Source organism: Zingiber officinale, chromosome 6A (assembly GCF_018446385.1).
Source record: "Zingiber officinale cultivar Zhangliang chromosome 6A, Zo_v1.1, whole genome shotgun sequence".
NCBI classification, from domain to species: domain Eukaryota; kingdom Viridiplantae; phylum Streptophyta; class Magnoliopsida; order Zingiberales; family Zingiberaceae; genus Zingiber; species Zingiber officinale.
In genome coordinates this window covers 98,995,683-99,009,324 of record NC_055997.1, presented here as the reverse complement: position 1 = coordinate 99,009,324, position 13,642 = coordinate 98,995,683, and the positions used below count along the sequence as shown (strand labels likewise).

At 36.3% G+C, this 13,642-nt stretch overlaps 1 protein-coding gene across 1 annotated transcript; it reads right to left on the bottom strand.

Moving 5' to 3' along the window:
- Positions 1-208: 208 nt before the first annotated feature.
- Positions 209-7,947, bottom strand: LOC121997120. The gene is made up of 5 exons (XM_042551373.1): positions 7,539-7,947; positions 7,200-7,315; positions 3,120-3,363; positions 672-1,814; positions 209-586 (listed from the first exon to the last, which is right to left on the bottom strand). The coding sequence occupies exons 1-5, from the start codon at positions 7,878-7,880 to the stop codon at positions 371-373; spliced, it is 2,061 nt and encodes a 686-aa protein (XP_042407307.1). The 5' UTR covers positions 7,881-7,947; the 3' UTR covers positions 209-370.
- Between the last annotated feature and the right edge of the window lie 5,695 nt (positions 7,948-13,642).

Here is a 13,642-nt window from a genome sequence, read left to right as displayed (position 1 = left end):
TTTGCACCTAGTCAGCCATCTAAAGAATGACCCCTCAATCAATGTCATGATCGCATAATTCCAGACCGAAGGCCTATACAACTACAGCAACGTGTACTGTATATCGGCATTGCTTGGCATTGTGCTTTTGCACGTAGAGATATGGGTGCTGCTCGTTATAATGCACCATCTATGAATAACTTAGGAAAATAAGTTGACTAGAAAGAACTGAGCATTCAAAAAATGGAGCATTAATTGATCGAGTTTCAAAATCGTTATGACTAGTTTCTTCAAAAGCCATTTTTACTAACATTAGCCAGCAAAAATCTAATACCCTGCACGCCGTTTATATTCACTTTTGCTAAAAATTTACACAGCTCACATGACCCTTTCAAGGCAAGTCGCCATCGCAAGGTGGTTCGTCAATATTATCATCGTTGTCCAAATGGCCGGCCATGGTGAATCTCAAAGAATCACCTATTTGAGGAGCCCCTTCTTCGGAATGCAAATTCAAGCAGGACAAGCCAGTTGAAACAGCATATATATCGGAGAAACCATCACAGAATAACTGGCTGCTGCTAGGAAGTGCAGAAGTATTATTCACCATCTGCACAATCATTCAACAAATGAATCATTGATAAGACACATGAATACTGATCGAATTAGAAATATTAACGACAAGTGCTACTCACATTGGCACAAGAAAAATTTCCACCCAATTTGTTGAGCACAGCAGGGAGGACATTCATCAACTGTGGGCCAGGTAAAGAGGGTGCAGAAGCCATAAGCATATGAAGCGTCTCCCTGGCATTCTTCTCCATCAAAGATTCTGCCTTTGGAATCAGAGGGTTTATGAGGCTTGGAAGCAATGGTGAAATGACAGAAGATATAGCCGGTCCAGCACTAACAAGATAGCCCGGACCAGAAGAACAAAAATCAAACATTGGGATGTGGACAATTGGATCAGACATGAAGGGTGTAAATATGGGAAGTTGTTGTGAGCATGGCAAACTCAACGACACAGAAATTGATGAAGGAATTAATGGATCAGGAACAAGAGTAGGGAGAGACAAAGCTAGACGCTCAGCAACATCAATGGGCAGCCTAGATGGAACAGATGCAACTGTGGATGAAGCAACAGGCAACAAAGAAGACAAAGGTGGAAGAGGTATTAACTCGGATGGTGCGGATGAAAGATGGAAAGGGTTCACCGAGTACTGCAGCGAAGATGGGCAAGGAGGGCACCAGCAGTAGTAGGGAGAAAAGGAACTTGAACTAATAATCTGTGTAAGTGGTAGGTGAATAGAAACAGGACTGAATGTTGAGATAGGAGATGGCAATGATGGGATATCAGGAAGGCAACTGGATAGTGTTGAACTTCCACCAGTGTTGCTTGGATTATCATACTCCTGCTTGCTTGAGTATGCGACATTTGAATTTGAAGGAGAAATTAAAGTAATCAATTCAGAACTTATCGTCAACGTGCTCGGATGGGCATCTCCATGGTGCTTAATTTTCTCCCTAGTTCGGATGGAGGATAACATTCTTGGCATTTCATCTTTGAAACTGTTTAGCCTTGGACTAAGACTACCTTGGCATAAAGAATGAGCCTTTCCGGCATGTGCTGACATAGTGCGGGAACGAAATGATCGAGAAATAGAACATGAAGACTGACATTCTCTTTCACTGGGACAAGAGGCAGTTGGACTTACCTCTGCACTGCTCGAGCCCCCAAGAAGATATGCCCGAAGGTGCGTTGCAAATGAATCAAGGCGTGATTCAGAGATTCCAGTAAGACAGGACAAAGAGGGCTTTCTTCTTAGTAAATCTTTCATCTGTGACATGCAAATTATTAATAGTAAGCAATCATTTCTCACAAATAAGATCACCTACAACACATTAGAATATCAATCTGCTTTAGTAGAAACATCACTCTTTCAAGGATGATGTAAGAACAATGTACTAGTAATCTATGCTATTCTGACTTGTACATGTGAATCAAACACGAGTATGGACCCTGAAGACCAAGAACAATATACTAGTAATCTTTTTTTCACATTGGGGACATGGGAATTCATTAAAAAAAATCAAAAACAAAAATTTTAGAGATTCAAATTTCAGACAAAGGAATCAGAGAGACTGGATCATAATAGTATGTCATGCATATAATATTATATAACCATATAATGTATATATAGTGTTTATGGTTTAGGGGTTTGAAAAGGTATAAAAGTTCAGGGAGTTGAGGGTTTCTTGAAATGTCCCCTAACCTAATTCACTTACTATTAACGAATAGTAGATCACCTCCACCCACAAGCTCCACGCTAATCACCTTCTCACTTCTACTTGCCCTTGTTTGCTCTCGCTCACCTGCTGCTGCCTCATGATGGCCTCCACATGCTGCCCTAGAAACCATATTTTATTCTCCTTACACATCTTCTTCCTATGCTTATTCTTCTTCTTACTCATTTCTTCCTCTGCATTTTCGTGATTTCCTTTTGAGAAGATGATGAGTTCAACAAGCTACATTTGCATATCATACTCATGCTCATGTTGTATCATGGCAACATGGAATGAGAGGAAGAACAACCGAGTCCAAGTAGTAATGCTAAGGGCATCCACTAACCCACTCCCATTATAACACCCACTACCTCATCAAAAAGTATTGGATCCACTGCCACATACTTATTATAACAACATATCTCTTTCACTCACATTCCTTTTAACATTAACACTCGTTATTTATGAATCTCACAGTCCACTCAATCATTTTTAAAATTATATCATATTAAATAAATACATTTTAAAAAGTATGGGTCCATATGGCCATACAATTTTATTTGTTGATTTTAATTTTTAAAATTTTAGTTTTAAATTTTTTAAATAAACTCACCTGGTGCATGCAGCACCAGGTGAGATTTTTTTTTAATAAATAATATTTTATTTTTTATTATTTTTTTGATAAAGAAAGGAAGAAAGGCATTGAACGGGTTCAATGCCACGGAGCCATTAACGTCCACCAGCAATGGCGTTAACATGTGAAAGCAGTTATAACATTCCTTAAAACTCACCATTGTGGAAGCCCTAATAATGTGTAATGCAACTATAAAAAGTATACTAGAGAAAGAATAAACTGAAACCTTAGCAAGCAATTCACGTCCATGGATCTTAGACTTCTCAGAACACCAATAGTACAAGATCTGAGGTCCAGGTAGCTTTAGCAGGAAGGAACGGCCAGAAGTATCAGCCGATATTTCTTCGATAACCACATCAGGGCTATCAAAATCGTTGCTCAAAACAGCTAATCTCTCTGTACATCCATCATCCCCGATAAATGAGAGGCGCATGTTAGAAGATGGCAAGAGATTGAGATTCAGTTGCCCCCTGTACAAAGACAGAAAGCAGAACCTAAAAAACTTGGCAAAACACCTTAAGCAAGAATGTAAATAAAACAAGTGAAAGAGCATTCAATTATGAATTAAAACTCTCATAACACTTTTGACAAATAATTAAAAGATGAAAGAAATAAAGTTAGATAGAGAATATTACTCCATACTGAAATTTTTGCATCTAAACAAATATGTTCAACAGATAGAGCAAAGTCTGTCAATTGTAGATTGAAAAGAATAGGCAAAAAAAAAAAAAACACTAGACCATTTTGGCGTTTGACACTGAATTTCTTAAAATATTTACATAATCCATGATGTTGGTCTCAACTTGGAGTGTTATTAACAAAATATCATGTGTCTGACTTTAGGGGTAGAAAGGAAAAGGTAGATGAAGGGAAAAAAAATCTTAGAACATAAAATAAACAACCTATTTTCTTATAAAGAATGACACTGAAACAACTCCATTTGTTTGTGGTTTTCGAACACTAATGCTAGCTGACTAGAAGGTTTCTCAAGTAGGAGTTTACGTTCACTTGGAAGACGTATTTAAGTTAAAATTTGTGAAAAGACTTAGGCAACAGGGAAACATTTCCATAGAAAATTTATCACAAAACCAACTTATTTTAGCAACAACTATGTGAGAAAGTTAAGGTAAAGGAAAAAAAAATCAGATAATTAAGATATTTATATCAACTAATTGAAAACAAAAACTGATTGCATGAGTTCCCATCTCACAACCCAATAATTTAAGAATAATATTCATTGTTTTATATCCTAGTGGAACATTAATTGCATAATGAATCAAACCAGGTCATGTGTGAAACAACTTAAATCATTTTGGCTAAAATTTGCATTGCAGAAGACCAGCAACAGAACGCACAAAGGTTGCTTTATTAAAGCAAGCAAAACAGTAATAGTGGATGCATAAGGACATGAACAATGATGACCAACACAGGCCAAAAAAGTCTTATGGTCAAAGACAAGGGCATTTCTAGATCAGAAAAATGTTTTCTACTAAAGGAAAATGTCACAACATCACTTTTCTACAATCGAGCTTTGTATCACCAGAAGGAGAGAAAACGAAATAGGAAGAAGTAAAAGATATGAAAAGAAAATGAATTAAAGGATACAATTTGAGATTTTCTTTAGCAAAGTTTCCATAAACGAGATGAAAATTAAAAAAATATCAATTATATTTTTACTTGTTTCCATATTAGTGATCAGAAGATGATCAAGGAGACAATTAGGATCAAAGTCTAAGGCAGAGGCAAAAACATCAACATGGGGCAAGTGGGGAATGATACTTGCTGTGTGATTTATGTACATATGTGTATATACATTCATGTATTTATACATACATGTATATATATGAGAGAAAGGAAGTAAAAAAATTTCCTATCATTTTCAAATTTTTTTTACAAAAAAAGAATCAATCATCCCTGCCCACCCTTTTTTCTTCCACTCCAATTTCTCTCAAATAGAATAGATTAAAGCCTGGGAGATAACTATTTTGAACACAATAACAAGTGCTCATACATAATAAATTTCCAAATAGAAAGGCATGGCAAAAAAATGAATTAATGGCTAAAAAGATAGCATAGCACAAAAATGACTACAAAAGTAGAATTTATAAGGCATCGAATGAATAAGGCTAACATACAACAAAAATTTTCCTTTATGCAATGGTACAAATCTAAAAAAACTTGATATCAAACTAAAAGCATGTAATTTATCCACCTAACTTGCATAAATAAAATATTACGGGCCTTTCTCCAAATCTCAACCAAAAACTAAGCATGCAAACCTCATAATAAATATCTACTGGTAGAAATGGATCCTACTGCTAGAATCCACTGGATATGAGAACAATTATATAAATAAATGTATCATAAGTCCATGTAAGAATCTACCTTCTTTTGCTCATAAATCACAGATCTTAATAGAACATCACAAACGCCCAATTACCTACAAATCAAAAGTCAATTTCACTTGAAATGATGAACCATGCCATCACTAGTAAAGTTCAGATAGAATCCTGATCAAACAACAAAGACGATATATCTTCCAAACGCTTGAAATAAATTAACTTAACATAAAAGTGCAAGTGCAAGTGCAATCTCACATCCAAACATTAAACTAGCTAATAGCCTGAAACCACAATGATAATCAAAGCGGAAAATATGACAAGGCTAGAGTAAGACAAATGAAAGTCTATTATTCAGACTTGATAGAATAGCACCAAACAGAGAAGTGCCACAAAATCAAAAGCTATCCACTGCATACCAGGTTAGTAAAACCGAGAAGACCCTATCCTTCCCACAACCGATAGTGATTATCCAACCTATTACAGTTTTAACTTATGAGCACAGCTTCTTATGTGGGGCACATTAAGTTTTAGTCATATATTCATGAATGGCTCAGAATATTCCAATAATGCATATTCTGCACCATCAAATGAATAGATATCATTATACACACCCTTTAAATTGTCATGAGAAAAATTTTAAATGAGATTATTGTTACAATCATTTAATAGCATATAACCTAAAGCAAGATGTCACTTTTCTAATTATGAACATTTCCATTAAATATAGAAATTTAATATTCCTCGAGGATTTAGAAATGAGGCTATCAAAAGACAGCCACATTATATGTATCATGACGATTCTCAAGTATCCTCTAGGTCATGAATTTTGATTTAAAATTATGTAAAATTAGGAGAAAACTACAATCTTTTTCCTAACCTTTTATTTACTGCCATTATGTATTTGAACAGAAGGAAAAATCTTGTAATCAAGAAAGCAAGCATTTCTACTAAGAGAATTCTGCTAAAAGTCAATCACAAAGGTATAAAAGAAGCATAATTTTCAACAAAAAAAAATTAGCTGAATCATATCACAGTGTCTTATTTATGACACCTCATATATTTTTTGGTATCAATTTCAGATCATTTACATTTAATGTGCAAATGATTTCAGCAGTGGGTTACTTTTCTGCGTTCCAAATTCCACGTATCTGCGATGTACACCTCATATATTTTTTGGTATCAATTTCAGATCATTTACATTTAATGTGCAAGTGATTTCAGTGGTGGGTTACTTTTCTGTTTTCCAAATTCCACGTATCTGAGATGTACTCCTCATATATTTTTTGGTATCAATTTCAGATCATTTACTTTTAATGTGCAAGTGATTTCAGCGGTGGGTTACTTTTCTGCTTTCCAAATGCCACATATCTGTGATGTATTGTACAGGAGAAGATACTAATCATGATCAAAATATATCAGAAATTATACTGCTGCAAACTTCAATGCTCCACCATGAACTAAAAAAATTATGAAATCATTTCCACCTTGTTTTCACTAGAATGCATGACTATCATAGTATCTAGCAATCTAATACTTGAGTAGATCTTGCAGTAGGCTCTCTCTCCCTATACATTATAAAAATTCCAAGAATGAAACAGAAGCATTAGATAATTTACAATGCGATACAATGGAAACATGAACTGACCTGCATTTTCATGCAGAATCACTGCAGGAAAACTGAAACTGTCAAAGATCAATAACCTATCTGAAACCTTAATTACTTAAGAGTCATACAACTATGAAAACAACTATATTTATGTTTCTTAACAACATTAGTGAATATAACAAAGAGTATATAGTTAAAGAAAGAATCTAGCTGCTGAATTTCCCATAGACAATGAAGATATGAAGAAAAATAAACAATTATATCAAAGAAAAAGAAAAAGAAACAAAGAAAGACAAAATAGATTATCTTTCTGTATCTAAAAAAAGTATAAATGGGGAAAGATAAGCTTGCCGGTCACCTTTTAGCAGTTGGACAAAGAATGTTCCCTTGCTTCTTGACCTTCCCTACGCGAACATAAACAAGAGGAACGCACAAGCACCTTGCTAACATCCCTACTTCCGATGCTTCAAAATGCTGATCACATATAATAATTTAAATAAATAAATACAAATAAGGGCCACCCAAAAAAAAAAAGGTAAAGGATTAGAGTACCGAAAAAGAGGGATTGCTCTAGCATTTACAAAGAAAATAAAGCGAACTTTCTAAACCGATGTTTTGGCGGAGCGCCAGAATTATAAACAAATCCATATCCGAAACATGAAATTTTCCAAGATACGGGAAGGTAATGAACGGGAACCTGGCTTAACTGCGCCAGAAGCCTCTCCTCCGCCGGGCCTCCTGAGACGTTAAGCTTAAGCAGTGGCTTCGACCTCTCGTCCGCACGGCAGGCACCCAGAACCTGCAGATCCAGCGCCTGGAGCCACGGCAGCACTGCGGCTTCCCGTTCATCCGATTCTCCACTGAGAACGTCTCTCAGCCTCCCGAAAACATCTTCCCCAGCAGCGCTAACTCGTGCAGGCGGAGTCGATCCGGAACCACTGTCATCGCTCTCCCTAAATCCCTCGGAGGCGTCTTCGTTGGGGAACCGGTCGTAGCCCTCGGTCCGGCCTAGATCGTCGTCTTTTCTCGGAGGAACCATGGCGAAACCCTCCCGCTGCTCTCGCCGATGAGACGGGCAAAATGAAGAAACACAGACCGATTGGATCAGCGATAAGGAATAAAAATCGGACGTGAGGGAATTATAAAGTGAAGTTTTGGGGAGGACTCGCGGTCCGGGCGCGTCATCCGCCAGGTGGCACGAGAGGACAGGAAACCGACCTGGCGTCGTGTTGGATTTTGTGCCATAGACAACGACGACGACGACAGCGGGTCCCACCGGGTTATACTTGCCGGATCAATCATCCGCCAAAAAATAAAATGAAAAAGGCAAAGCCGGTTTTCGCAATAGTAATTTATACCGGGATTCGCATTGGTGGGATATTGTGGACCCACATAAGGGTTATAAATTTAGAATAGAATAATTTATTAAAATATCTTCGGCAATTTATCAAAAAGCGTATTATGTTTAATGTATCTGTCAAAAAGTGTATCATGATTTTGTATTTACCAAAAGGCACAGGTAAGTGATGTGTATTACCGAATATAACCCTTCCGCCAACTCCTCTGATCAGTCATCATTTCTCAGGCATCCGAACCACATTTTTAAAAAACTTTGATTTTAAAAAAATAAAATCGATCATTAGGGTACCTACCTCCTTCGTGACATGCGAGTGCAACTCCGTCTTGTGAAACCCTAGTTTAGTGTTCGTGAGTCATCAGTTCGAGTTTTTCTCAAGTGACATCTATCTAGTATTTCAGTTTAATTAAAACCAGGAGTGTTCGTGAGCCATCAGTGAAGGATTCTAGGGTTTACATTAATCAGCTAGTATCATAATGGCACAAAGACGTCAATCGGGTGTATCATCATCCTCTCCACATCAATTAGCTGTAAAGGTTATCATTTTACAAACTCTGTGATATTGAGAAGCTGAACTAGTATGATTTAAATTTTTTTTATTTTTATAAAGTATAGGGTTCAGTTGATGTTGGATAGAAACTGCATTAGAACAGTGTCCTCGGTCACTTTAAAAGTTTTTTTCAACCATCCACGAAGAAAGGAACGCATAGAGGCTCTGTTATTTTACATGACCGACACATAGTACTGATTAAACAGTCACTCTTTCGTATTTTTTTGGACATAGAAGATATGCAGCACATCCATGGGATTTTGGTAAATATATTTGAAAATTGGGATTCAAGTAGTCAAACCTTTAGATTCTCAGATACAATTTATAATTTTATATTTTAATTACAAAGTAGTTGTATGGTAAAATTTAAGCTTTTACTAAACGTGGGCCTGATACGATGCCGTATCAGTGCTTGATATGACATCGTATCATGTCCACGGTGTTCCTAATACTTTTGTATGTGTTGGTAGAAGTCTAATAATAATTTAACTTGGTCAGGTGTTCCGGTTTGCTTCACAAGAGGAGACGTTTCATTGCTGCTTGGTATTGCAGACCGAGGAGCTTCAATTCCGATGAATTTAGCTAAAGCATCCAGTGACCTCTTTCTAACTTACTTCTCAAACAAAAAAGAAGCTACTAGATCAAGAATTGAGGAGTTGCTTAAATTTTATGGCAATCGCGTTGAAGTCGAAGATGATGTTTATTATTTTACAAATTCTATATTTTGTATATATTTGTTTGTGTCTTATTTTCTTCTAGTACATATAAGGTCACATTAAGTCTTATAGATATAGTAGATGATTTTGAGAATCTTGATAGATTCAACTGGGTTGAAGAAATCCATGAATTTATGGCTCCACAATTACCTAAGATTGGAGACATATTTTCATCAACTGAGACAAAACATGGTAACACCAACCTCCCTTACCTAAAGGGATTTGCTGGTCTTTTGGCAGTAAGTGTTTAATTTGTGTGAAAATTTTTAATATTTTGCGAACAATTTTAAAATAGTTAACCCTTGTCATGGTGAATCAGGCATGATTTTTGGAGCATGTTCCAATCCAAAACTCATATAAAATAAAAGGAGCCAGAATAAATAAGTGGAGGAATATTCCTTCACATATTAGTAAGGTGAGAGAATTGATTAACCGAGTTTCATCTGAAGAGGTAAATTTAGAATACTTTGACTATAGTTTGGTTTAAAAGTATGGTTTTAACATGTGGTTTAATATTCTTACAGGTTGTGATTGACCTAATCCCTAACCAAGATGAAAGATCATTGGTTGAGAACCTTGCTGGCGTTAATGACAGTCCACATGCAATGGAGGCATCACAAATTGAAGTCACTGTAGGAGGAAGGCAGATTAATAAGGATTATTGTAATTGCATTATTCAAGCAAACATAAATAAAGAGCTAACAATGAAGAACATGCAATTGAAGGAGAGGGTGAAAGAGTTACTTAAAATAGTTGAAAAAAAAGGCATGGAATCTCAATATAGCGAGCTTGTAGACGATCCTCAAATTGAACCTGTAGGTGTTACAACAAGAAGTAGGAGAGGACGTGACAGAAGTCGCTATGATTACAGGGATACTCCAATTGATAGTCCATTGTGGCTCAAAAACTTTACCTAAGAGGCAGCGTAGAAATATACATATAAGTGAGCCTGTGGAGAAAGTTACAAGTATAGGAGACGGAAAAAAAGTTGTCAAAAAATATGTTGTTGTGGGCAAGGGGAAAGGAAAAATTGGTTTGGATGAAATGGAAGAAGAAATTAATATTGTACAATTGATGGAAGACAAATCTGATGAAGAGGCAGACAAGGATGTAGATATGTTTGCCAAATATGACAAAATGAGGAAACAAGCAATTGCTGTAAGACGATATATGCAAATTTCATTGCAATTTGTTAGATATAATGGATTATCTAATTGCCTTTTTTTGTTTGTATGCATAGTATGTGAAGAAGCAATTTAAGTCTTCCAAGAAAAAAAAAACAAGACGAAGAGGTGGCGTACTTGTTAAAAGCCTTGGAGGAAATAAAGTATGTAAATTAAATAGTTGAATAGTAAAGTATATTATATGCTTATCCGATTACATAGTTGGGCTAAGGTTATCAAAAATAAATTTGTAAAAATAATATGTGATTTGTTTACTTTGTAGGTTTACAAATGATATAGTTTGGGAGGAACCACCCTTTTGTTTAAATTTGTATTCCCTTTTATCTGGTGTGAATGGAGAAATGTTGACAAGAGGGGATGTAATCGACACGTATTGTAAAATTTTATTTAGGGGGCATTCCCGTCTGGAAGCACATACAACAAGTCAATATATTGTTCAACATTCTTCACAGTAAGGAATTGATTTGATTATAGTAAAAAATAGAATTCTTTTTATTATTTGGTTATGTATGTATGACTTTGCATATTTGTAGTCATTAATGAAATCGTCAAGTAAGTTTGCCTTCCAACACATGATAAAGACGGATAGACGAGATGAAGAGGTAAGGTATATATTTATACCTTTGTGCAGTGATAATGCACACTTCCACTTGCTGGTGGTGGACACCAAATCAATGACGTTCAATCAGTACAATTCTCTAGCAAGTGGAAGTAAATACAAATATGAATTTGAAGCAGCGGTGAGCATCTAATAATAATGTGTAGTTTTGTATTTTAATATAAATGCTAGTTGATGGAAAATGAAAATTTCCTCTTCAATCTTCATGTATCAGATTTTAAATTATATAGTCGTGAGCACGTTGCTGCTATTCATCCAAACTTGGAAAGACATTATCCGTTTGATAGATGGGTCTCTCGCACAATTGAATGTCCACAACAACAAGCAAGGTAAATCGAGCACAACGTGTGAATATAAATAATTGATAAAAAAATATTGACCATAAAAATGTTGTTGTTCTTTACAGCGTTGACTGTGGCTTCTTTGTGATGCAATACATTCGATGTCTCCTATATGATATGAAGATGGACTTCAAACAAGGAGACATGAAAAAGATTAGAATTGATGTAATGGTAGCAATTTTGAGGGATAAGTATTTTAAAACATTGGATTAAATATCTAGTCTTGTAAGGCAAAAACTTGTATAGAATGTAAATGCACTTATTACGTAGTGTAGGACTTTTAATATCTTTGTATGTAGTCTTTGTTGTATAATACGGTGGTATGTAGTATATGAGAAGATTATAAACTGTCACTGGAATATTAATAATATTGCATAATGATTAGTCAAATATAACTCACAATATACAAAATGCAATGCTGGTGCTTATCAGTGGAAAGACACAATGTATATAAGTTATAATGCACACCATTTCTATCTTCTCAAAACTGAAAACATGGTAACGGTTGGGATTGTTTAAAAAATCAAATAGGCTCGGACCAACAGTCGGTTTCAAGAGCACAACGTCACTAGGTTCCGTGCCAACTGCCACGGAGCAATACCTTATTAGAAATGGGGTATAAATACGTTTTGACACCAGATATATCATCTTCCTAGTTAGAACTTCACAGGGAACATGATTTCAGGTAGAACCAAGTAGGGGAGGGCCATCAGTGGGTTTTGGTCAAAACCCACTGATGGACCTTGACACATCTGATTGGACCTATTTCAGCTATAGTGGTATTCTGGAGTTGCAAGGACTCCAACTCTGCTGGCAAATCATTATTTATATATATATAGGTGCCGGGAAAAAACAATATAAAATCAGCCTTCGTTGGGCCTGATATGCTTGGATATCAGGCCCAACGTGGGCCTGATATGAGGGCATATCAGGCCCAACGTGGGCCTGATATGAGAGCATATCAGGCCCAACGTGGGCCTGATATGAGTATCATTTAATAAAGCATTATTCTATCTCCCCCTAATATAAACTCCAAGCATTCTAACAGGGGCTTGATCAAAATAATAAAATAACATCAATTTTAAAAGTCACCTTCCATAGGGTAGAAAAGAAAAGCTGTGCACTGTTCCGTGCCAACTGGCACGGAGCCATACCTTCTAATCTATGGTGTATAAATTATGTTTTACACCATATATACCATCTCCCGACCAAGACCTTCACAGGGGACTTGATTTCATGTAAATCCAAGTAAGGGAGGGCCATCAGTGGGTTTTGGTCAAAACCCACTGATGGACCTAGACACCTCTGATTGGACTCATTTCAGCTCTAGTGGTATTCTGGAGTTGCAAGGACTCCAAATCTGGTGGCAAATCATTATTTAAATATCTATAGGTGCAGGGAGAAAATTAAAATACAATCAGCTTCCGTTGGGCCTGATATCCAAGCATAGGGTTTAAGTCTAAGTGGCAACTGACACGGAGCCATACTTCCTAATCAATAGTGTATAAATTATGTTTGACACCATATATACCATCTCCCCACCAAGACCTTCACAGGGGACTTGATTTCATGTAAATCCAAATAGGGGAGGGCCATCAGTGGGTTTTAGTCAAAACCCACTAATGGATCTAGACACCTCTGATTGGACCCATTTCAGCTCTAGTGGTATTCTGGAGTTGCAAGGACTCCAAATCTGGTGGCAAATCATTATTTAAATATCTATAGGTGCTGGGAGAAAATTAAAATACGATCAACCTCCATTGAGCCTGATATGCTTGGATATCAGGCCCAACGTGGGCCTGATATGAGTATCATTTAATAAAGCATTATTCTATCTCCCCCTAATATAAACTCCAAGCATTCTAACAGGGGCCTGATGAAAATAATAAAATAACATCAATTTTAAAAGTCACCTTCCATAGGGTAGAAAAGAAAAGCTGTGCACTGTTCCGTGCCAACTGGCACGGAGCCATACCTTCTAATCCATGGTGTATAAATTATGTTTTACACCATATATACCATCTCCCCACCAAG